This window comes from Lipotes vexillifer, unplaced genomic scaffold (genome assembly GCF_000442215.2).
Source record: "Lipotes vexillifer unplaced genomic scaffold, Lipotes_vexillifer_v1.1 scaffold317, whole genome shotgun sequence".
Lineage (NCBI taxonomy): Eukaryota > Metazoa > Chordata > Mammalia > Artiodactyla > Lipotidae > Lipotes > Lipotes vexillifer.
The window spans coordinates 2,128,350-2,155,158 of record NW_006782029.1 but is presented as its reverse complement, the minus strand read 5'-3'; the positions used below and the strand labels follow the sequence as shown (position 1 = coordinate 2,155,158).

At 36.5% G+C, this 26,809-nt stretch overlaps 1 protein-coding gene across 2 annotated transcripts in view; it reads left to right on the top strand.

Annotated features, from left to right (window-relative positions):
• FOCAD (focadhesin) overlaps positions 1-26,809 on the top strand; it is a 294,494-nt gene that overhangs the window by 112,171 nt on the left and 155,514 nt on the right. For both annotated transcript variants that reach the window (XM_007454953.1, XM_007454952.1), the window contains exons 11-14: positions 7,199-7,303; positions 7,702-7,803; positions 8,315-8,445; positions 10,320-10,446. In XM_007454953.1, coding sequence (XP_007455015.1) covers positions 7,199-7,303; positions 7,702-7,803; positions 8,315-8,445; positions 10,320-10,446 — 465 coding nt within the window. The remainder of the gene's footprint in view (positions 1-7,198; positions 7,304-7,701; positions 7,804-8,314; positions 8,446-10,319; positions 10,447-26,809) is intronic.

Here is a 26,809-nt window from a genome sequence, read left to right as displayed (position 1 = left end):
TTTTTGGGGTACGTGGGCATCTCACTGTTGTGGCCTCTCCTGTTGTGGAGCACAGGCTCCGGACACGCAGGCCCAGTGGCCATGGCTCACGGGCCCAGCCGCTCCACGGCATGTGGGATCCTCCTGGACCGGGGCATGAACCCGCGTCCCCTGCATCGGCAGGCGGACTCCCAACCATTGCACCACCAGGAAGCCCCACAACTGATTTTTAATGTTTGTTTTGTATCCTGCAACTCTCCTGAATTCATTTATTAGTTTTAATTAACTTTTTGGTATGTGGAATCATTAGAGTTTTCTACATACAAGATCATGTTATCACAGAGATAATTTTACTTCCTCCTTTCTTTCTTTTTCTTTTTTGGCTGCGTTGGGTCTCAGTTGCAGCATGCAGGATCTTTGTTGCAGCATGCAGGATCTTTGTTGCAGCATGCAGTATCCTCCATTGTGGTGTGCAAGCTCTTTATTGTGGCACACAGGCTTCTCTCTAGTTGTGGTGTGCAGGTTTTCTCTCTCCAGTTGTGGCGTGTGGGCTCCAGAGCACATGGGCTCTGTAGTTGCAGCATGCGGGCTCTCTAGTTGAAGCACGTGGGCTCAGTAGTTGTGGCACACGGGCTTAGTTGCCCTGTGACATGTGGGATCTTAGTTCCGCAACCAGGGATCGAACCCGCGTCCCCGGCATTGGAAGGCGTATTCTTTACCCCTGGACCACCAGGGAAGTCCCTCCTTTTCCTTTCTGATTTGGATGACTTTCATTTTTTTTTCTCACCTAGTTGTTCTGCCTAGAACTTCTGGTACTGTGTTGAATAGAAATGGCAAGAGTGGGCACCCTTGCCTTGTTCCTGATCTTAGAGGAAAAGTTTTTCGTTTTTACTTTTCAGTATGATATTAGCTGTGGGCTTTTCATAGTCATAGAGCCTTTATTATTTTGAGGTAATTTTCTTCCGTTCCTAGTTTAGTAAATGTTTTTGTCATGAAAGTGTGCTGAGTTTTGTCAAACACTTTTTCTGTGACTATTGAGATGATCATGTGATTTTATCTTTCATTCTATTAAGGTAGTTTATAACATTGATTGATTTTCATGTTGAACCATCCTTGCACTCCAGGGATAAATCCTACTTAGTCATGATTTATGATCCTTTCAATGTGTTGTTGAATTCTGTTTGCTAGTATTTTGTTGAGTCTTTTTGCATCTGTGTTCATTAGGGATGTTTGCCTGTAGTTTTCTTTTCTTGTAATGTCTTTGTCTGGTTTTAGTATGAGAATAATGCTGGTCTCATATAATGAGTCCAGAAGTGTTCCTACCTCTTCAGTTTTTAGGGACGAGTTTAAGAAGGATTGGTGTTAATTCTTCTTTAAATGTTTGGTAGAATTCACATGTGAAGTTATCTGGTCCTGGGCTTTTCTATGTTGGGAGGTTTTTGATTGCTGACTCAATCTCCTTTATAATTGGTCTGTTCAGATTTTCTATTTCTTCATGATTCAGTCTTGGTGAGAAGTATATTTCTAGGAATTTAGCCTTTTCTTCTAGGTTATCCCATTTATTGTAGTATAATTGTATATGGTTGTCTCAAAATCCATCGTATTGTTTTGGTATCAGTTATGTCTCTTCTTTCATTTCTGATTTTATTTGAGTCTTCTCTCTTTTTTTCTTAGGCTAGCTAAAGGGTTGTCAATTTTGTTGATGTTCTAAAATACTAACTTTTAATTTTGTTGATTTTTTTCTTTTATTTACTTCATTTATTTCTACTTTAATTTTCATTATTTCCTTCCCTCTGCTAACTTTGAACTTAGTTTATTCTTCTTTTTCTAGATCCTTGAGGTATAAGGTTAGAGTATTTATTTGAGATACTTTTTCTTTCTTTTTTAAAATTGAAATATAGTTGATTTACACTATTACACTAATCTCAGGTGTGTAACATAGTGATTCAAAATTTTTATAGATTATACTCCATTTATAGTAATTATAAAATATTGGCTAGATTCCCTGTGCTGTACAGTATATCCTTGTAATTTATTTATTTTATACATAGTAGTTTGTATAAACTTAATTCCCTATCCTTATATTGCCCCTCCCCTCTTCCCTCTTCCCTCCAGTAATGACTAGTTTGTTCTCTATATCTGTTAATCTGTTTCCTTTTTGTTATATTTACTAGTTTGTTTTATTTTTTAGATTCTACATGTAAGTGATAGCGTTTGTCTTTGTCTGACTTATTTCATTAAGCATAGACCATCCAGGTCCATCCATTTTGGTGCAAATGGAAAAATTTTATTCTTTATTTATGGCTGAGTAGTATTTCATTGTGTGTATGTATATATGTGTGTGTGTCTGTGTCACATGTTTTTTATCCATTCATCTGTTGATGAACAGTGTGTTATTTAGTTTCCATGTATTTGTGAATTTTCCTGTGTTCTTACTAATATTTATTTCTAGATTCACTCCACTGTGGTAAGAAAAGATACGTAGTATGATTTCAGTCTTCTTAAATTGGTTATTTTGTGACCTAACATGTGGATCTTTCCTGGAGAATGTTGTGTATGCACTTGAGAAGAATTTGTATTTTCTTGCTGTTGGATGGAATGTTCTGTATATGTCTGTTAGTTTCATTCGGTCCATAGTGGTGTTCATGTCCTCTGTTTTCTTATTGATCTTCTGTCTGGATGTTCTATTTATTATTGAAAGTGGAGTAATGAAATCTACTATTATATGTGTTGGTATCTATTTCTCCCTTCAGTTCTGTCAATATTTGCTTTGTATATTTGAGCATACATATATTGCTCTGATATTGGGTGCATATATATTTATAATTGTTTAACTTCCTGGTGAATTGACTCTTTTATCATTATATAATGTTTGTCTTTGTTTCTTGTGACAGTTTTTGACTTAGTCTATTTTGCATGGTATAAGTTATGCTATCCTTGCTTTCTTTTAGAGGTTACTATTTGCATAGAGTATCTTTTTTTGTCATTTTATTTTTAGCCTATGTGTGTCCTGAAATATAAAGTAAATCTCTTGTAGACAGCATTTAGTTGTATCTTGTCTTTTAACTTTTGGCCACTCTGTCTTTTGATTGGGGAGTTTAATCCATTTACATTTAAAGTAATTATAGATCAGGAAGGACGTAATACTGCTGTTTTGTTAACTGGTTTTTGTCTGAATTATAGCTGTTGTGTCCCTCTTTGCCTCTCTTTCAGTCTTACTTTGTGTTTTGTTGATTTTTTTGTAGTGAAATACTTTGATTCCTTACTCATTATCTTTTATGTATCTTCTATAGGTATTTTCTTTGTGGTTACCAGGGCACTTAACTGAAACCACCTTACAGTTATAATAGCCTATTTTAAGCTCATAATAACTTAACTTTAATTGCATGTAAAAGTTCTACTTTTTCACCCCCCCACACACACTTTATGGTATTGATGTCACAACTTACATCTTTTTATGTTGTGTATCCATTAACATATCTTTATAGTTAGCTATTTATATTTATGTCTTTATCTCCTATTCTAGTATTAAAAGTGACATATTACAGTATTCTATACTTTTCTATACATTTACCTTTATCACTGAGCTTTATACTTTTATATATTTTTATGTTGCAGTCTAATGTTCTTTCCTTTCAACTTGAAGGACTTCCTTTAGCATTTCTTGTAAGGGAGGCCTAGTGAATGAACTCCCTCAGCTTTTGTTTATCTAGAAAAGTATTTCTCCTACATTTTTGAAAGAAAGTTTTGCTAGATATAGTATTCTTAGTTGGCTGGGGTTTTTTGTTTGTTTGTTTGCACTTTGAATATATCATTCTGCATGCCCATCTGGCTTACAAGATTTCTGCTGAGAAACCTGCTGATAGTCTTATGGGAGGGGTTTCCTTAATGATTCCATCATTTGAAATCAAATTTTTTAAATCAAGGACTTGAATTCTGAAGGAGGGAGAGAAAACATTGAGTTTTATGAAACCAGGAGGTCTTGAGACAGTGACTTATAGGGCGCTTGCTGGCTTATTTTAAATTTAAGGTAAAGGCAGAGTATTCATTCTCTGCTTTTTTTGCTTCCAGAGAATAGAAGACTCAAGAGCAGAGGAATCAAGAGCCCATAATGACATCTCAAGTAAATCAATAAATACACATATGTCTTTTCATTTGGAAAACAACAGCTCAGACTTTATGCAAAAAATGTTTTCCACACATATATATCTATATCTATGTTTTCCTAATGAAATAACCCCTATTTTGTTTTTCCATTGATTTGAGAATTTAATATGAACTAGAATAGCCTCAAGATCTAAGATTATTTGCTGTAAAAATTTCCCACTTTGTTTTTTAATTTCTGAACTTACCAGAGAAAACTAAACACCCTTACATACTTCTTTAGGTCTGAGGATCATGAAGGAGGTGTACTCTTTAGCATAAGTAGAATACTTTATTTCTTTCCTGACAATATAATTTAAACATTTGTTAAAAGCCATATAATTAAATACACTATTTTGTAAAATGCCACTCTATGTACTGATTGCCCATCTCAGAACTAAGAATCTGTCAAACTGTCTTGGTAGAGATCTTCCCAGAAGGAGTAATTCATTGAGGCCTGTGCAGTGCAATCTAAGATAACCTTTTTTAATTAAAATGGGGAATTAAAAAGCCAATTAAAAAATTTGTTTCCTTTCGTTTGCTCAAGGTGAGGATGCTGGAACTTCTGTTCCAACAGAGCCCCAGCAGTTGTTAAAAACATCATAAATTCTGGCTGTGTGTTGTGTGTCTGTAGCCATTACAGGTGTAGCTCCAAATGCCACTGTGGTATGTGATGGTCAGGCCCATTAATGAGTCAGTGTTTAACTGTCACTTTTTTGTTGGTAGGGTTAGGAGGATTTTTTTTTTCCTTCTTGAGATTGAATTAAAAATAGATGTCTTCTAAGCTTGGAACAAGTTTTCTAAGACTACAGCAGATAGAGGAAATTTATCAATTTCTGGGTAACAAACTTGTCAAATGCACTATAAGGAAAATAAAATTTTTTTGGCACTACATTTTGTGCCATCAAGTAGAGATCCTTGCTCATAATAGGTGTTCACTTAATGATTTTAAAATGTAGTTTTATGTATTTATTAAAAACATAAAAATAATAAAATGTACATATAAATATATTTTATATATATTTATAATATATAATTCACATGCCATTTAATTAATTCATTCAAAGTGTTCAAAGTGACTTTTAGTATATTCACAGAATTGTGCAACCATAATGACAGATAATTTAAGAACATTTTCATCACCACCAAAAGAAACATTGTACCCATTAGCAATCACTCCCCATTTTCTCCTATACCTCCCCGATCCTAAGCAATTACTTTCTGTCTCTGTAGATTTGACTATTCTGGACATTTCATATAAATGGATCATATAATATGTGGTCTTTTGTGACTGGCTTCTTTTACTTCACTCGATGTTTTCATGGTTCATCCATGTTGATTACTTTTTCATGGCAGAATAATATTCTATCATATGGATATGCTGTATTTTATTTATCCCTTCATCAGTTGATAGATATTTGGGTTGTTTCCACTGTTTGGCTATTATTAATTATACCTCTGTGAACATTCACATGTAAGTTTTCGTGTGGATATATGTTTTAATTTCTCTTGGGTAGGTACTTAGGAGTACAGTTACTAGATCATATGGTAATTCTGTTTAACCAGTTGAGAAACTGTCAGACTGTTTTCCAAAGGGGCTGCACCATTTCACTTTCCCACTGGCAGTGTATGAAGGTCCCAATTTCTCCACATCCTTGCTAACACTTAATGTGGTTTCAAGCCATCCTATTGGGTATGAAGTCATGCATCATTTGATTTTGATTTGCATTTATGTCGTGGCTAATGCTGATTGAGTATCTTTTCGTGTTTTTTTGGGGCCATTTGTTTATCTTCTTTGGAGAAGTATCTCTTTAGATCCTTTGCTCTTTTAAAATTGAGTCATTTGTCCTTTATTATGGTGTTGTACGAATCCTTCATATATTCTGGATGTAAGTTCCTCATTAGATATATGATTTGCAAATATTTTCTTCCATTCTGTGGGTTGTTCTTTTCATTTTCTTTATAGCGTCTTTTGAAGGACAAATATTTTTAATTTGATGAAATGTTTTGTTTTCTTTTGTTGTTCATACTTTTGGTGTCATATCTAAGAAGGCTTTGCCTAATTTACAGTTTTTTGCTCCTACATTCAGGTCTGAAATCTATTTTGAGTCAATTTTTACATGTGGTGTGAGGAAGGGGTCCAAATTAATTCTTTTGCATATGGAAATACAGTTGTCAAAATCAAACACCATTCTTCAAAGAGACTCTTCTTTCTGCATTGTATTTTCTTGGCCTTTCTGTCTAAAATCAATTGACTTAAATGTAACAATTTATTTCTAGACTCTGAGTTCTATTTCATTGATCTATATTTATATCCTCACGTCAGTACCACACTATTTTGACTGCTGTAACTTTGTAATAAATTTTGAATTTGGGAAAGTTGAATCTTCAAACTTTGTTCCTTTTGAAGATTGTTTTGGCTCTTCAGGATCACTTGTTTTCAAATGAATTTTAGGATCAATTTCTGAATTTTGGCAAAGAGGCTACCCGGGATTTTGATAGGGTTTACATTGAATATGTAGATGTATTTGGGAAATAGTACTGTTTTAACAATATTAAGTCTTTTGATACACAAATGATTTTGCTCTTCTTATTTTATTGTGTCATGCATATGGATTGAAGTATGAAGGTGGAGGGAAATTTTTGTCCATTAACCCCCCTACATTACAATTGGTTTTAATTATTTTACATTGGAATAACCATTGAATATTTCACTGTGCCACTCATTAGAACTGTAAGCTTCTTTAGTGCAAGATATATATTAATTATTTTTGTATTGCTGAGAGTTAATGCCATAGTTGTTTAAGAAAAGCATTTTTTTAACACCAAAAAACCCCTATAATATGTATACATGTATAAATGGATAGAACAAGGGCTCACAGGTAATTATAAAAGAGATAGAATATTAGCAATACTATGAAATTACCATTAATAACAAATGGCTAACTGACATTTTTTTAGGCTTTTAATTCATATATATTCATGGTATTCCTTTGGAGAAAAATGAAATATGATTGCTTTATAGATTGATTTCTTTTAAAAGGCATAATTTATATGTTCTTTAAATTCATTTTAGGTACCAAATCTGATTCCAGTTTTGATGTTCAAATTAGGAAGACCACTGGAACCTGTGTTATACAATGATATCTTGTATACTTTGCCTGCACTTGGTGTTCACAAGGTTTGTATATTAAGCGACTTACTTTGGGGCAAAAAGAAAGTGAGACATGAATTTTGTTTGTTGTCATGTGAAATTTTGACCCTTTAATTTTGCCTTGATCACTGCTTCCCTTGTTGGGCGAAACATTTTTGTTACAATATTTAAGAATTAATTTTTAAAAGTCATTTTTTCATCAAGTTTTCCCGTTGTCTGTTGTCTGAGATTGGGTCTTTATGCCCCCAGAATTGCTAACTAGCTCCTCCCAAAGCTATCTCCAACTTCTGAGGAGATGGGTAATACTGTAGTAAGCTTCCGTTTCAGTCTTTATTTTATAATAAGAGGTTTTTAAGTTCCTTTGGTAACCTTGGGGTTATCCACATTTGCATTTATGAAACCAAAGTTTCTTCAATGTTTGCTAGGTGTGCATAGGACAAATTCTACGAGTAATTCAACTTCTTGGAACCACTCCGCAACTGAAAGCTGTCACTTTGCGCTTGTTGACTTCTTTGTGGGAAAAACAGGTAAGCTCAGATATACACTTGTATGAGTAGTAAGCATGTCCCTTTCACTGAAGAAAGCTAATTTTGTCATTATGCATGACACTGCTTTGATACAGTAATATTAGTGAGTGACATCAATGATTGCATTGGGAAATTTTGATTTAGTGTGGTGCTTTTGATCTATAATGTGGTCAGTTGTGATTGACTCTCAGAGAGAAATTGAGAATAGAAAATAATCTTATTTCCTTAATTCTGAAATTTATTTTTCCATTTGTGTGGAAAAAGTGATAGAAATATAAGTGATTAGAGCCTTTGTAATTAGAGTGAGATTTTTCCACTTTTTTCTTGTTTTATGAAATGAACAGTACATGGATCTGTAAGAAAATCCCCAGCAATCATAACAGCATTCTTTTTTTTCTGATTAGATGAAACACATTATAATTTGCAATGCAGATGTAAGATTTAGAGGTGAAAATGCTGCATAAAAGGAGACAATTATTATTCAACTCAAGTTGTGAAATTGCCTTTTTAGGATCGTGTCTATCCTGAACTGCAGCGTTTCATGGCCATGTCCGATGTGCCTTCTCTGTCTGTGGGCAAGGAGGTCCAATGGGAGAAACTGATAGCTAAAGCAGCATCGATCAGAGATATATGTAAGCAAAGGTAAGACATGCTTGACCTTTGGGAATGTATATCATGATATATTATTTTGCATTTAATTTTTCTATTGCAAGCAAGAAGCGAGGAAAGATAGGCAGAGGATGTTTGAGTAAGAATAAATGAATATTAAAGTCAAGTTGTCTGATTGTAAAATTTAGTAACATCAGACAATAACTTTGAGTAGCAGGCATGTCTTTTCAGGTCTAGACTTATATCTAGGTTTAGAGGCTATTTATGTATCCTTTTCTGTGTAATAATTTAATGTTGTAATAAAACATATGATGTTACATTTTCTATTTTTCTATATATAAATTCCTGAAACCTAAGCAGTGGATTACCGGTCAAACTGTTCTTTCTTATATTCTCCCTATGTTATGCTTGATTTTTATAAGATGTTTTAATAGAGAAGGCCTTATTTGTAACTCATTGAATGGAATTAATTATTAGGAATTATTACAAGGAGGGAAATGACCTTGAATTCCTGTGTATGCTTTAGGGTTTAGGAAGACATGAAGATGTTAGGGAGATGACTCTGCTATTCTAGGTTATGGGTTAATAACTAGGCAGGAGGTGACAAGACTGAAATAACACTAAGCAAAGCTCCACCTTGCCAGATTGCTATTTTCTTGAATTAGGGTAAGGCCAAAATCTTAGAGAGGAAATAAATTTGATACATTTGAAATGAGATATAATCCTGCAGTTTCATATATTGATTGAGCCACTGCACTGTAGAATTCTTGGAGCATCATTCTCACTTTTGTCAATGATGACACTGTGAATGATACTTCCTGAAGCTGTGCAGTGAATGGGTTGGCCCAGTTGCTGATAATGCGGATGATTTCTGTTTCAAGTAAAATCTTGGATCAGACTGTATTTAAGCCTCAGCAGTTCTGCCTCTTTTCTAAGCTTCAGCCTGTTGGCAACACAAAAAACATCTTAGTCTAAAAGTTACACACGTGTTAACCCAAGACTTAAGAGTTTAGATTCTATTGAGGTATTGGCATGGAAAAAATTTAGAGATGATAGCTGACATTTTAATTTTACATACTTAAAGATGAGGCTCAGGAGACGTTAAACATCAGATCAGATCAGAGTCTGTTGAAAACTTATTCAGTGAACCTTTCAGTTACCATCTCGAGATCCGTCAAATTTTTCCAGTTTTGTTAAATGATTTCCATTTGGCGGACAGTGAAGCAATAGAATTCACTCAGGCAATTTTTTCAATTGATATTTTGTTAAATAGAGAGAAGTATTATATCGCTGAGGGGTTACAAAGAATGCAGACCTGAGCGTTTCTTTATGAAGTTAAAAGCATTCTGGGGGTAGCACAATATATGTGGGATAGAGGAAGGAGAGGAGGATGAGTGAGTGAATCCAGCACAGTACCTGGCATGAAGTAAGTGCTCAGTCAGTTATAATTCATATTATTATTATTTTATCATCATTATCATTATCGTCGTTATTGTGATAGGCATACCCACCTTAGTTTGTAATACTGCTATGACCGATCATCTTCTGATCTCAAATCCCTGGGTTTACTGATGATCTCAATAAGGTAAGTCAGTTCTTTTCACTATTATTATAGACGAGTTCTTGTCGATTCAGACAATAGGTTTTGTGATTCAGGGAGAATAAAATTTGTTAAGGAGTGTCTTCTTTTTTGGGTAATAATACCAAAAATGAGCCTGAAGTTACAGCAGAAATGATGAAGATGCAAATCTTTGAACAGAAGCATATGGTATTATTAGTTGGGGGTCAACGTTTGATAGGCACAAGAGTAAAGAAAAGCATTAATGTTTTTGTTCAGGCAAAAGACCTTGGAGTAGTAATATAGTTCTTTGGCTTTAATCTTGTGTCTAAACTGTCATTTTTTGTAGGCCATATCAGCATGGTGCAGATATGTTGGCAGCTATTTCCCAGATGTTGAATGAATGCACCAAGCCTGACCAGGCTACTCCAGCAGCCTTGGTGTTACAAGGTCTTCATGCACTCTGCCAGGCTGAGGTGGGCTTTTTTGAGTTGTTTTGTATAATTTGGAAGAAAATAATTTACAAGGCATTGTAGTTACAAGGATGTAGGAGATTTTTGTTCAGAAGAGTGAAATAAGACAGTCTACAAATTCTTTGTAGAGGGAAGTCTTGAAACATGTAGACATTTTCTAGAGGCTAAAGAAAACCAGACTTTAGATTCTTCCTCGTTGTTATTTATTTTTGTTAATATAGAAGGAGAAGTATGCTTATAGAACTCTTGAGTATATTTGCTTCTCCGTTTTGTGATTTGAGAGCCTTAGAAGCAGAGGAGGTAAGGAAATAGGCATGGGCCAGTGGCAGTTTTATAGCCAGCAAAAACTTTCATTGGCTTGAAGATTGGCAAAGGATCCTTTCTTTCCTAATGATCAGACTGGGTAGGATGGACTGATATTAGAACCGAGTCTCTAAATCATCTTCTGAACTTCAGACTGCTCCCAAAACTATAGCACAGCAGAAGAAATCTTTAATCTTTTGGAGAAATGTGGTAATTACATCAAAGATCATTCATCGACCTAACAAAAGTTTTTTATGTACAAAAACTTTTTTATGCAGCCTTGTAAGCTGCTTTATTATTGTTTTTAATGGAAATATATTTGATTTATAATATCATATGAGTTACAGGTGTACAACATATTAATTCAATACTTTTATAAGATTATACTCCCTTTAAGTTATTAAAAAATAATGGCTATATTTCCCTGTGCTGTATAATATATCCTTGTTGCTTATTTATTTTATGCATAGTATTTTGTGTCTCTTAATACCATAGCCCTACCTCCCCCCTCCTCCCTTCCTTCTCCCCACTAGTAACCACTGCTTTGTTCTCTGTATCTGTGAGTCTGTTTCTGTTTCGTTATATACAGTCATTTGTTTTATCTTCTAGATTCCACATATAAGTGATAACAGAGTATTTATCTTTCTGTGTCTGACTTATTTTACTAGGCATAATATTCTCTAGGTTCATACACATTGTTGCAAATTGCAGAATTTCATTTCCTTTTTATGGCTGAGTAATATTCCATTATGTATATTTGGAATACACACACACACACATCTTCTTTATCCATTCATCTGTTAATTTAGAGGAAATTCTTTCAGCTTTTCATCATTTCACCATTGAGTGTGATGTTAGCTGTGGGTTTATAATAACTGGTCTTTATTATGAGCAGATATGTTCCTTTTACACCAACTTTGATGAAATTTTCTATCGTGAATGGATATTGAATTTTGTCACATGCTTTTTCTGTGTCTATAGAGATGATCATGTGATCTTTTAAAAAAATTGGGGTATAGTTGCTTTAAAATGTTGTGTTAGTTTCTGCTGTACAACAAAGTGAATCAACTATATGTGTACATATATTCTCTCCCTCTTGGGCCTCCCCCCACCCCATCCCACCCATCTAGGTCACCACAGAGAACTGAGCTGAGCTCCCAGTGCTATACAGCAGGTTCCCACTAGCTGTCTATTTTACACATGGTAGTGTATATATGTCAATCCTAATCTCCCAGTTCATCCCACCATCCCTTCCTGTGTCCACATGTCTGATCTCTACCGCTGCGTCTCTATTCCTGCCCTACAAAATGGTTCATCTGTATCATTTTTCTAGATTCCACATATATGCATTAATATACGATATTTGTTTTTCTCTTTCTGATTTACATCACTCTGTATGACAGACTCTAGGTCCATCCACATCTCTACAAATGACCCATTTTCGTTCCTTTTTATATCTGAGTAATATTCCGTTGTATATATGTACCACGTCTTGTTTATCCATTCATCTGTTGATGAACATTTATGTTGCTTCCACGTCCTGGCTATTGTAAATAGTGCTGCAGTGAACATTGGGGTACATGTGTCTTTTTGAATTATGGTTTTCTCAGGGTATATGCCCAGTAGTGGGATTGCTGGGTCATATGGTAGTTCTATTTTTTGTTTTTTAAGGAACCTCCGTACTGCTCTACATAGTGGCTGTATCAATTTACATTCCCACCAACAGTGCAAGAGGGGTTCCCTTTTGTCCACACCCTCATTGTTTGTAGATTTTTGATGATGGCCATTCTGACCAGTGTGAGGTGATACCTCATTGTAGTTTCGGTTTCCATTTCTCTAATAATTAGTGATATTGAGCATCTTTTCATGTGCCTCTTGGCCATCTGTATGTCTTCTTTGGAGAAATGTCTATTTAGGTCTTTCACCCATTTTTCGATTGGGTTGTTTGTTTTTTTGATGTTGAGCTGCATGAGGTGTTTGTGTATTTTGGAGATTAATCCCTCGTCAGTTGCTTTGTTTGCAAATATTTTTTCCCATTCTGAGGGTTGTCTTTTCATGTCATTTATGGTTTTCTTTGCTGTGCAAAAGCTTTTAAGTTCCATTAGGTCCCATTTATTTATTTTTGTTTTTCTTTTCATTACTTTAGGAGGTGGGTCAAAAAAGATCTTGTTGCGATTTATGTCAAAGAGTGTTTTTCCTATGTTTTCCTCTAAGAGTTTTATGTTGTCTGCTCTTACATTTAGGTCTTTAATCCATTTGATTTTATTTTTGTGTATGGTGTTAGGGAGTGTTCTAATTTTATTCTTTTACATGTAGCTGTCCAGTTTTTCCAGCACCACTTATTGAAAATACTGTCTTTTCTTCATTTTATATTCTTGCCACCTTTGTCACAGATGAGGTGGCCATAGGTGCATGGGTTTATCTCTAGGCTTTCTATCCTGCACCATTGATCTATACTTCTGTTTTTGTGCCAGTACCATACTATTTTGATTACTGTAGCTTTGTAGTGTACTCTGAAGTCAGGGAGCTTGATTCCTCCAGCTCCGTTTTTGTTTCTCAAGATTGCTTTGGCTATTCGGGGTCCTTTGTGTTTCCATACAAATTGTAAAATTTTTTGTTCTAATTCTATGAAAAATGCCATTAATAATTTGATAGGGATTGCATTGAATCTGCAGATTGCTTTTGATAGTACAGTCATTTTCACAATATTGATTCTTCCAATCCAAGAACATGGTATATCTCTCCATCTGTTTGTGTCATCTTTGATTTCTTTCATCAGTGTTTTATATATAAATTTGGATTTTTGTTTTTTGATTTTTTTGGGTTTTTTTTTTTTTTGCGGTACGCGGGCCTCTCACTGTTGCGGCCTCTCCCATTGCGGAGCACAGGCTCTGGATGTGCAGGCTCAGTGGCCATGGCTCATGGGCTCAGCTGCTCCATGGCATGTGGGATCTTCCCGGACTGGGGCATGAACCTGTGTCCCCTGCATCGGCAGGCGGACTCCCAACCACTGCGCCACCAGGGAAGCCCTATAAATTTGGATTTTTAAATTTTCTTTTTCTTCTCTGATTGCCATGGCCAGGACTGCCAAAACTATGTTGAATAATAGTGTCGAGAGTAGACATCCTTGTCTTGTTCCTGATCTTAGAGGAAATTCTTTCATTTTTTCACCATTGAGAATGATGTTTGCTGTGCTTTTGTTGTGTATGGCCTTTATTATGTTCAGGTAGTTTCCCTCTATGCCCGATTTCTGGAGAGTGTATATCATAAATGGGTGCTGAATTTTTCAAAACCTTTTTCTGAATCTACTGAGATGATCATATGGTTTTTATTCTTTAATTTGTTAATATGGTGTATCACATTGATTTTCATATATTGAAGAATCCTTGCATCCCTGGGATAAATCCCACTTGATCATGGTGTATGATCCTTTAAATGTATTGTTGGATTCTGTTTGCTAGTATTTTGTTGAGGATTTTTGTGTCTATGTTCATCAGTGATATTCTGTAATTTTCTATTTTTGTGATGTCTTTGTCTGGTTTTGGTATCAGAGTGATAGTTGCCTCGTAGAATGAGTTTGGGAGTGTTCTTTCTTCTGCAGTTTTTGGGAAGAGTTTGAGAAGAATAGGTGTTAGCTCTTCTCTAAATGTTTGATAGAATTCGCCTGTGAAGCCATCTGGTCCTGGACTTTTGTTTGTTGGAAGGTTTTTAATCATGATTTCAATTTTATTACTTGTGACTGGTCTGTTTATAGTTTCTGTTTCTTCCTGGTTCAGTCTTGGACGATTGTACCTTTCCAGGAATTTGCCCATTTCTTCCAGGTTGTCCATTTTATTGGCATATAGTTGCTTGTAGTTGTCTGTTATGATCCTTTGTATTTCCGCAGTGTCAGTTGTAATTTCTCCTTTTTCATGTCTAATTTTATTGATTTGTGTCCTCTCCCTTTTTTTTTATTGATTGGTCTGGTTAAAGGTTTATCAATTTTGTTTATCTTCTCAAAGAAGCAGCTTTTAGTTTCATTGATTTTTGCTATTGTTTTCTTTGTTTCTATTTCATTTATTTCTGCTTTGATTTTTATGATTTCTTTCCTCCTACCAATTTTAGGTTTTGTTTGTTCTTCTTTGTCTTCTTGCTTTAGGTGTAAGGTTAGATTGTTTATTTTAGATTTTTCTTGTTTCTTGAGGTAGTATTGTATGGCTGTAAACTTCTCTCTTAGTACTGCTTTTGTTGCATCCCGTAGGTTTTGGGTCGTCATGTTTTCATTGTCCTTTGTTTCTCTGGATTTTTTTATTTCCTCTTTGATTTCTTCAGTGATCTCTTGGTTATTTAGTAGTGTATTGTTTAGCCTCAGTGTGCCTGTAATTTTTTACAGTTTTTTTTTCCTGGAATTGATTTTTAATCTCATAGTGTTGGTCGGAAAAGATACTTGAAATGATTTCAATTTTCTTAAATTTACTGAGGCTTGATTTGTGACCCAGGATGTGGTCTGTCTTGGAGAATGTTCCGTGTGCACTTAAGTGGGAAGTGTATTCTGCCACTTTCTGGTGGAATGTCCTGTAAGTATCAATTAAGTCTATTTGGTCTGTTGTGTCATTTATAGCTTGTGTTTCCTTATTAATTTTCTGTCTGAATGATCTGTCCATTGGTGGTAGTGGGGTGTTAAAGTCCTCCACTATTATTGTGTTCATGTCAGTTTCTCCTTTTATGGCTGTTAGCATTTGCCTTATCTATTGAGGCAGTCCTATGTTGGGTGCATAAATATTTATAATTGTTGTATCTTTTTCTTGGATTGATCCCTTGATCATTATGTAGTGTCCTTGCTTGTCTCTTGCAACATTCTTTATTTTAAAGTCTATTTTATCTGATATGAGTATTGCTACTCCAGCTTTCTTTTGATTTCCGTTTGCATGGAATATCTTTTTCCATTCCCTCACTTTAAGTCTGTATGTGTCCCTGGTTCTGAAGTTGGTCTCTTGTAGGCAACGTATATACGGGTCTTGTTTTTGTATCCATTCAGCCAGTCTGTGTCTTTTGGTTGGAGCATTTCATCCGTTTACATTTAAGGTTATTATCAATATGTATGTTCCTATTACCATTTTCTTAATTGATTTAGGTTTGTTTTTGTGGGTCTTTTTCTTCTCTTGTGTTTCCTGTGTAGAGAAGTTCCTTTAGCAGTTGTTGTAAAGCTGGTTTGGTGGTGCTGAATTTTCTTAGCTTTTGCTTGTCTGTAAAGCTTTTGGTTTCTCTGTCGAATCTGAATGAGATCCTTGCTGGGTAGAGTAATCTTGGTTGTAGTTTTTTCCCTTTCATCACTTTAAGTATATCCTGCCACTCCCTTTTGGCCTGCAGAATTTCTGCTGAAAAATCTGCTGATGACCTTATGGGGATTCCCTTGTATGTTATTTGTTGCTTTTCCCTTCCTGCTTTTAATATTTTTTCTTTCAATTAAATTTTGGTAGTTTGATTATTATGTGTCCTGGTGTGTTTCTTCTTGGGTTTATCCTGTATGAGACTGTCTGTGCTTCCTGGACTTGTGTGGCTTTTTCCTTTCTCATCTAACATGAAGTTTTCAAATGTAATATCTTCAAATGTTTTCTCAGAATCTTTCTCTTTCTCTTCTTGTTCTGGGGCCCCTATAATTCAAATGTTGGTGCATTCAGTGTTGTCCCAGAGGTCTCTGAGGCTGTCCTCATTTCTTTTCATTCTTTTTTCTTTATTCTTCTCTTTGGCAGTTATTTGCACCATTCTATCTTCCAGCTCACTTATTCGTTCTTCTGCCTCAATTTTTCTGTTATTGATTCCTTCTAGTGTATTTTTCATTTCAGTTATTGTGTTGTTCATCACAGTTTGCTTGTTCTTTAGTTCTTCTAGGTCCTTGTTAAACATTTTTTGTATTTTCTCAATCCGTGCCTCCATTCTATTTCCAAGATTCTGTATCATCATCTACTATGATTACTCTGAATTCTTTTTCAGGTAGGTTCCCTGTTTCCTCTTCATTTATTTGGTCTTGTGGGATTTATCTTGCTCCTTTGTCTGTACTATATTTTTTTGTCATCCCATTTTTTTGATGGGTGCGGCTGTGTTCCTGTCTGGCTGGTTGTTTGCTGTTAGGCTTCCAGCACTGGAGTTTGCAGGCAGTTGGGTGGAGCCAGGTCTTGGTGTCAAGATGAGGACCTCTGAGAAAGCTCACACCGATTAATATGCCCTTGGGCCTTTAGTTCTCTGTCATTCCAGTGGCTCGGACTTGGTGCTCCCAACACTGGAGCTCCGGCCTGACGTCTGGCCTGAGAACCAAGACCCTGCAAGCCGTGTGGTGCAGCAAAAAAAGGAAAAAAGAAATGTAACAAACCAAAAGGAGCAGAACAATAAGAAAGAATAAAAAATAAAATAAAGTTAGAAAAATAAAAATATATTAGAAAAATAAAAATAAAAATGAAACAACAACAATGCAAGACAGAACCTCAGCAGAAAATAAAAAAGGCTGGAAGAAGCCTTGGGCGGGTGGGGCTTAATGTCAGGACCTGCCTGGCTGGAAGAGGGCTTTGGGAGGTGGGGCTTAGGCTCAGGACTCATGCAGCCAGAGGAAGCCCCAGACGGTGGAGGTTCAGGCCCAGGATTCCAGCATTCTTGCTGGGGCCCGAGTGGGCAGGGGACATGCTGGCCGTGTTCCCCTCCTATCCCCCGAAGGTCTCTCCTGATCCCCACTGATCCCCTCACTGGGAGTGGGCCCCTCAAGCATGGGAATCCTTCCTATCCCACAGCTGCCCCTCAGGGGCTGGTCCCATCCCGCCTCCACTTTTCCTCCCCACCTTCCCTCCCATGTCCTCAGGACCTGCCCAGCTGGAGGGGCCCTGGAGGGCAGAGGTTCAAGCCTGGGACCCCAGCAGGCTTGCTGGGGCCTGAGCAAGTTGGGGAGGTGCTGGCTGCATTCCCCTCTGATCCCCCAGTTCCCCAAAGGTCTCTCTCTCCATCCCTGCTGATCCCGTCGCCCTGAGTGGGTCTCTCTGACCGTGGGAACCCCTCTCCTCCGCCATCCACCCCTCAGGCGTGCTGGTCCCATCCCACCTCCACTTTTCCTCCCCCGCCTTCTTCCCTCTCATGTCCTACCTGGTTGCGCAGGCATTCCTCCCATCCCCTTAGGTGTCTGAGGTCCCCCACCAGCACCTGGTAGGTGCCCTAGTTTTGAGGAGATGCGAACTCCGCATCCTCCTACCCCGTCATTTTGACTCTGCCCCCGGTCACATGATTTTTATCCTTCTCTATGTTAATGTTGTGTTCCACATTGATTTGCGAATATTGAATTATTCTTGTGTCCCTGAAATAAATCCCACTTGATCATGGTGTATGATCCTTTTTATGTATCAGTGGATTCAGTTTGATAATATTTTTTTGAGGATTCTTGTATCTATATTCATCAGAGATATTGGCCTGAAATTTTTGGGGGGGGATGTCTTTTTCTGGTTTTGGTATTAGTGTAATGGTGGCCTCATAGAATGAATTTGTGAGTGTTCCATCCACTTCAGTTTTTTGGAATAGTTTGAGAAGGATAGGTATTAACTCTTCTTTATATGTTTGGTAGAATTCCCTTGTGAAGCTGTCTGATGCTGGACTTCGCTGGGAATTTTTTTTTTTTAATTATAAATTCAATTTCACTACTAGTGATCAGTCTGTTCAGATTGTCTGTTTCTTTCTGATTCAGCCTTAGCAGCTTGCATGTTTCTAGAAATGTGTTCATTTCTTCTAGGTTGTTCAATTTGTTGACATATAACTATTTGTAGTATTCTCTTATGATTTTTTGTATCTCTGTGGTATCGGTTGTTATTTCTCCTCTTCAATTCTTATTTTGTTTATTTTTTTCCTCTCTCATTTCTTCTTGATGTGCCTGGCTAAAGTTTATCAGTTTTGCTCATCTTTTCAAAAAACCAGCTCTTGGTTTCATTGATCCTTTTTTTTGTTTTTAGGTCTCTATTTTATTTATTTCCTCTTTGATCTTTATTATTTCCTTCCTTCTGGTGACTTTGGGCTTTGTTCTTCTTTTTCTAATTCCTTTAGGCAGTATGTTAATTTGTTTATTTGAGATTTTTCTTGGCTTTTTGAGGAAGGCCTGTGTCACTATATAGTTCCCTCTTAGAAGTGCTTTTGCTGCATCCCATAGATTTTGGAAAATTGTGTTTCCATATTCAGTTGTCTCAAGGTATTTTCTGATTTCCTCTTTGATTTCTTCATTGACCATTGGTTTTTTAGTAGCCTGTTGTTTAGTCTCCAGGTGTTTGTTATTTTCCCAGTTTTCTTTCTGTAATTTCTAATTTCATACCACTGTGATTGGAAAAAATGCTTGATATAATTTATATCCTCTTGAATTGGTTGTGACTTGTTTTGTGGCCAGCATTTGATCTCTTCTGGAAAATGTTCCATGTGCACTTGAAAAGAATGCTTTGGGATGGAATATCCTGTAGATATCTATTAAGCCATCTGGTTTATTGTGTCATTTAAGACTATGGTTGCCTTATTGATTTTCTATCTAGATGATGTGTCCATTGATGTAAGTGGAATGTGAAAGTTCCCTAGTATTATTGTTTTTTGTCAGTTTCTCCCTTTATGTCTGTTAATATTTGTATATTTAGGTCCTACTGTATGAGTGCATATATGTTAACGAGTGTAATATCCTCTTCTTGTATTGATCCCTTTATCATTATATAATGCTCTTCGTCTTTTGTTATAGACTTTGTTTTAAAAGTCTATTTTGTCTGAAATGAGTATTGCTACCCCCACTTTCTTGTCATTTCTGATTACATGAAATATCTTTTTCTATCCCCTTACTTTCACTCTGTGTGTGTCGCTCTGAAGTGAGTCTGTTGTAAGCCGTGTATAGACAGGTTTTGATTTTTTATTCAAACAGCCACTATGTCTTTTGATTGGAGCATTTAGTCCACTGACATTTAAAGTAATTACTGACAGGTATATACTTATTGCCATTTTACTACTTTTTTTCCAGTTGTTTTTGTAGTTCTTCTCTGTTCGTTTCTTCTTCTGTTTGTTTCTTCCCTTATGGTTTGATGATTTTCCTTAGTAGTATGCTTGTGTTTCTTTCTAGGTTTTTGGTATCTATTGTAGGTTTTTGATTTGTGGTTCATGTTGACCTATAACCATATCTACTTATTTTTTACTGGTAGTCATTTAATTTTAAACATATTCTAAAAGATACACCTGTTTTTACTCCCCTCCCCTACATTTTGTGCTTTTGATGTCCTATTTTACGTCTTCATTTTTTAAATTGTAGTTATAATTGCTTTTATAATTTTTTGTCTTTTAATCTTCATGCTAGTTTATTTAAGTGGTTGATCCTCAGTCCTTACTATATATTTGCCTTTCATAGTGGGATTTTTCCTTTCTTATAAATTTTTACTTCTTATTATAGCTTTTTCTTTAACACTTAGAAAAGACCTTTTAACATTTCTTTAGGGTAGCTTTAGTATTGATGAATTTTTTTAGTTTTTGCTTGTCTGAGAAGTTTGTTTTTATTTCAGCTTTAATTCTGAATGATAATCTTGCTGGGTAGAGTATCCTAGGTTGCAGGTTTTTCCCTTTAAGCACTTTGAATATAACATGCTGCTCCCTCTGGCCTGCAAAGTTTCTGCAGAGTAATCAGCTGATAGCCTTATGGGGGTTCCCTTGTATATGACTCTTTGTTTTTCTCTTGCTGCCTTTAAAATTCTCTTTTTGCAGACTTCCCTAGCAGTCCAGTGGTTAAGACTCTGAGCTTCCACTGCGGGAACATGGGTTTGATCCCTGGTCTGGGAACTAAGATCCCGTATAACACTTGGCATGGCCAAAAAAAAATTCTCTTTATTTTCTACTTTTGCCATTTTAGTTATGATATATCTTGGTGTGTGTCTCTTTGGGTTCATGTTGTTCGGATTCCCTCTGTGCTTCCTGTATCTGGATATCTGTTTCCTTGTTCAGGTTTGGGACTTTTTCAGCCATAATTTCATCAAAAACATTTTCAACCCCCTTTCTCTCCCCTCTCCTTCTGAAACCACTATAATGCCAATGTTGGTATGCTTCATGTTTTTCCAGAAATCTCTTAAACTGTTCTCATTTTTTAATGTTTATTTTTCTTTTTGCTGTTCTGATTGGGTAATATCCATTATTCTAACTTCCAGGTCATTTATGTTCTTCTGTATCACATAGTCTGCTATTCAGTGAGTTCTTCATTTCAGTTACTGTATTCTTCAGTTCTGATTGGTTCTTTTTGTATATTTTCTAGTTCCTTGTTAAAATTCTCACTGTGTTCATCTATTCTTTTCCCTAATTTAGTTAGCATTCTTATTACTAATACTTTGAATTCTTTATCTTGTAAAGTGTTTAGTTCTATTTCATTATTTATTTTCCCAGGAGTTTTGTCTTGCTCTTTCAATCAAGACTAGTTCCTCTGTCTTCTTACTTTGCTTAACTTTCCCTGTCTCTGTGAAATTAGATGAAACAGTTACCTGTTGCAGTCTTGAAGAGGTGTCCTTACGTGGCAGTGTCTCTCTACAGTCTGTGTGTGCCCAGTGCCTTTGGTGGGAGAGCTGGATTTGATGTGAACAGAAGCCATGCGTTTCCTCAGGGTATGCTGACAGTTATCATCTTGCAGGAAGTAGGGTTGGAGATGGAGGAATCAGGGCCAGAGCCAAGTGTGAGGTGTGGCTTCCCCTCTGCTCATTGGCCATTAGCACCCTATCGGGGGCAGGGGCCAGCCCAAAGTTGATGGAGTGGAAGCCCTGAGGTTCGGGTCCAAGCTGTCTCTGTTCCCTTAAATGTGTTTGTCTCCCACTCCCACCACTGTACCCTTGCCCCAGAGAGGAGGAGTGCTGGAGGAAGAGGGGCCCATGCCAACATGTGATGGGCTGGCCACAGAGGTTCAGGCTGCCTCTAACGTGCCCCCTGTGCAGGCACCAATAATGACAGCACCAGCTGTGTCTGAGTCTCTGCTGTCCTTCACAGCCAGTTACTACCCCCAGCCTCTGCCACCCCTGCCCTGTCAAGAAGCTGTGCTGCAGGGTAAGCAGGGCTCCCTTTAGCACTGGGCTTGTGTCAGGGTGTGGGTGCAGCAGTCTGGCTTCCGTCAGAGATCAAGACTACCCCTGATACAGTGCCTGTGTAAATGCCATCAATGGCTGCCCACACTGCTCAGATGTTGCCCTAGTTCCAAGTTTCCTCTGCATCTCAGTACTAAGATATGAGCTCTCTCCCTGGTGATGGCAGCCCTTTCTCTAGTGTGGTAGAGTAAGCAGGACTGGAGCATTTGCTTGGCTCAGGCTGAGGCGTATGCTAGGCTAATTGCAGAAAACTGGGCAGCCACTGGAACCATCCTCAATCTGTCCTCGCCACCCTGCCTCAGGAGCAAGCCAGTCCTTGCATGTTCTTCACAGCCCTCCTGTTAGTTCCAACAACTCTACAACCAGCCAAGGGGACTTGTCTTCCCTGTGTCCGACACCAGGACTGGGGCGCCCAATCTATGGCTTGCACTGCCTGCTCCCCAGCAGGGGTCTCCTCCTATGTAGTCTCCCTTTTCCTCTGAGTCCCCTCCCAGGGGGCACAGGTCCCTTCTCTTCCCTTCCAGATTCTGTGTGGATCTTTCTTATATCCTTGGTTGTATAGGAATCTTTCTGCCAGTTTCCAGTTAGTTTTCAGTGAGAATTATTTCACGTGTTGATGTATTTTTTATGTGTTCATGGGGGGAGGTGAGTTCCATGTCCTTCTACTCTGCCATCTTGATTGATTCTTTCTAACCAATTTTTTTTGATGCAGTAAACATACTATACAATTGTTGTTCTTTAGTGAATGAGATTAAGTAGAATTCTCTTAGCTTTTGGTAATTATGGTTGATATGATGATAATGAATATAATATAATCATACAAGCAGTGACTCTATTTAGTGTATATATGATCATGTCCTTGTGCTAAGTAAGCACTTTTCATTTCTGTTCCTCAACAACTCTTCAATATAGGGATTATAACATTTATAGACGAGGAAAATAGACCTCAGAAGGAGGTTAGATAGCTGCTCAGTATCTTGGTTTGCGAATAATGTTCTTTTGGCTAAACACTTATTTAGCAGGCAGTAAACATCATTACTGTTTAGGAAGTGATGTGTACTAAGGATTGTCTTTCAGACTGTGTACCCTGTAGTTGGCAAAGCTATTAGGGTTTCATGGTAGGGTCCTATTACAGCAGGGAAATAGTTCACATAATCAAGGACTTTTGTTTTTTACTGCTTCAGTCAGTCATCTGGAATTGGAAAGTATCACTTTAATAATTATATCACTTTCATAATAAATAATTCTACCATTTGGGAGTATTTCCTTTTTATTATTTTTTTTCAAACAAATTTTCCTATTTCTGAAATTAAGTTTTTCTTCCTAAGAAATTAAGTTTTTCTTCCTAAGAAATTAAGTTTTTCTTCCTAATTACCAGTAAGAAGTGGTCATTTTGTCTGTGATTCCATTATGTTCTCCACCCATCCTTTGCTATTCTAAGGCTCTGCTGTCTATAGCTGCTTATTAACTCATAAGAAGTGATTTTTCTCATTTCACTTCTGTAAGATATCATCATTAACTGTAGTTAGTACTGGAGATATAAAAAATTGTTGCCTGTTGTGGTAGAAAGCATCTTTGTTTTTAGGCAAACATACCATGTACCTCCTATATATCAGTTATTAGCTGTGTGTCCTCTGACTGATTTACTTAACCTCTTTGAGCCTTATTTCCTCAAAAGAGGATAAAATGGGATTACAAACAAAAGAGACCTAGCATAATGTCTACCCACGTAGGTGTTCTTTAAATATTAGACTTGTTCCTGAAAATTTGGCTATAGTCAATGCCCTCAAGGAGGGTCTAAGTAGTCTTTTTAATCTCTCCCTAAAACTCACATAATAGATGATAGTGACTTAGTTACTTAGTTTCTTTTTCCAGATGGTATCCTAACCCTTCACTGCTAAAGCTTTGGTACTTTTTTCTATATTTAAAGGAGACCACTTGGGATTGTTGCATATGTAGCCCCAAATCCATTCCCTCAATCCAAACCACTACTCATAAAGATAATTCTGAGCCCACTATCAGACTATCTTATAGTCTGAATCCATTCAGGAGGCTATAACAATAACATAATCTGAGTGTCTTATTAACATCAATTATTTATTTCTCACAGTTCTGGAGGCTGGGAAGTCCATGATCAAGGCGCTAGCCCTTTCACTGTCTGGTGAGGGCCTACTTCCTGGTTCATAGCCAGATGTCTTCCTTATAGATAACTGTCTTCTCACTGTAATTTCACATAGCCAGAGGGCCAAGGTAGCTCTCTGTAGTCTGCTTATAATCCCTGGCATGAAGGCTCTACCCTCATGACCTAATCTCCTTCTGAAGACCCTATCTCTTAATACCACCACCTTGGGGATTAGGATTTCAACATATGAATTTAGGGGGGTGGGTACAAACATTCATTCTATAGCAACTACCTTCTTATGTTCCATTGTCCTCTAGAGGAATTGAGGCATCATGTCTAAGTATTTTATTTAATAAAGCCTGTGTCTTAATTGGTACCCCAATACTCCTTTCCTTTGCTTGGTTAAAGGCATTTCTCTTTCTTATTGTGCTTCTCTCTTCCCACCCCCTCTCTCTTTTAATGTTATAAAATCCAAATCCCTTATAATATTTTTATCAAAATTCACTTTTAAGAAACTTAACTGAAATATTGCAAATGAGATAAGAATTTAATACGTTGTCCTTCTAACAAATAGATACTAGCCCCTTTAAATCCTTTTTGTAATAAGATGGGCATTCATAAGTCAAAAACCAATCCCAGTAATCAGTTAACTTCATTTTATTACAAAGAATACTTATTTCTTTATCCCTTCTTTTGCATCTCTCTTTCTTGTCTAGGGGATGAACCCACTATTTTATTGTTGCTTACTAGTCATGAATAAGTGTTATGTACCATGTTTTCATTATAGATATTACAAATGTCTGGAGTTGTGGAATTTGTTGAAACTGACTGCATCACGGTTAATTTTGGTTATAAAAATATTCTTTTTTTATGTTTGGTAATGAATAACTTTATGTTCATCTAAATAAGTAGAAATAATCTAGTCCCCCTTGATGGACCTTGCTTAAGCCTTTCCAAGCTTTTTGTGTGTGTATTCATTATTTGTGGAGCTGCTGCTGTTGTGTCCTGTGATGTGTGTTTAAGTTGTAAAATATACTCAATTTGGTGGCCCTTGCCAGTCCACATTTAGTAATTTTGGGCTAATCTTTTGGTTTTTTGCCAGCATGCTATCTACAGAAGCCAGCCTGCCTTCTACGAAGCTATTTATTCTGTCTTCTAATTGCTATCATGTGTGAAGCACTGATGGCTGCCAAGAGTTTCAAGAATGAAAATATTCAGCATAGTTATAAGTCTTCTTCCCAGAAACATTTGGAAGAGATTTCTCTATTTCTCTGTAGATCCTTGACTATCAAATATAATTAAGAATATAGAAAGACAGCCTAAAACAGTGAAATTTTAAAAACAAAAAAGAATAAGAGTAAATTGAATAACCCTATGTTTAAGAAAATATTTACCTCAGTTGGAAAACCATCCAAAATTAGCTTTTACTGGGCTTTCCCATCCTTGCCTTTGTATAATGAGTTGAGCTCTTTTTCCTAAGGTTGACAATGGACTCTTCAGTTTTGAAAGTCATCATCATGAAATTCATTTGTCCTTGGTAGGGTCAGATTAAACCTACAATTACTACTGCTTAATCATTAATCATGGTCTCCAGTGAGAGATTGAAAGGATGGATTCCATCTGAATGAAGACACTATATTGTCTTTTGTATCTGGCTTCTTTCACTTAACATATTTATAAGGTTCATTGGTGTTATAGCATGTATCAATACTTCATTTCTTTTTATGGTCGAATAATATTTAATATGACTGTCTTACATTTTATTTATCCATTCATCAGTTGATGGACATTTGGATTTTTGCTGCTTTCTGGTTATTATGAATAATCCTGCTATGAATATTTGTGTACAGGCTATTGCACGGGCATATGTTTTCATTTTTGAGGGATATACACCAGGAATAAAATTGCTGGATTATATGGTTAGTCTGTGTTTAACTGTTTAAGGAACTTCCAGAACTGTTTTCCAAAGTGGCTGTGCCATTTTATATTCACACCAGCAGTGAGTGAAGGTTCTAATTTCTCCCCATCCTCAGCAACACTTGTTATCTGCTTTTTTTTCTAACTGTAGCCTTCCTAGTGAGTATGAAGTGGTATCTCATGTGGCTTTAATTTGCATTTCCCTGATGACTAGGGATATTGAGCATCTTTTCCTGTGTTTATTGGCCATTTGTGTATCTTTTTGGAGCACTGTCTATTCAGATCCTTTGCATATTCTCTTCTCCATTGCTTTTAACTTCTCTGGTCAGCCAAGTCACATTTCATTCCTATAGGAATGATTAGTAAAACAATTTTGTCTTCTTGCTTCTAAGTAAAGGATACTGGGAAATCGTGAACTCTTTTATGGGCCTTTTACTACAAAGAGAGCTTATCAAGCCATATGAAATATCAGAGAAAGACACATGTTTTACGTAGCTATTTTGTCCACATATGACATTTTCTTTGTTTTTATGTGAGATTAGCAGAGTGCTTTCAGCTGGAAAACTATTAGAGATATTTTAATAATAGTAGTAGTAAGCATCTATTGATTCATTGAGTGCTTTCTATATAGTAAGCACTATATACTACAATTGTTATATTTATTATATGATTTAATCTTACTGAAAAAAAGGTCACTATGTGATAAGGTATCGTTTTCTTCTGGGAGGCTGACAGAGGTTAAATAATTGCCCAAAGTCATCCAGCTAAAATGTGGTAGGGCCAGGATTCAAACACAGGTGTGCCTGAATTCAAAGACTATGTGCTAATTACTATTTTTTTAAACACAGCTTTATTGAGATATAATTCATATACTATCACTCTATGTTTTTGCTAGTCATATTTGTGTTCAGTTGACCTTGTCATGCTGTGATAAAATGGATAA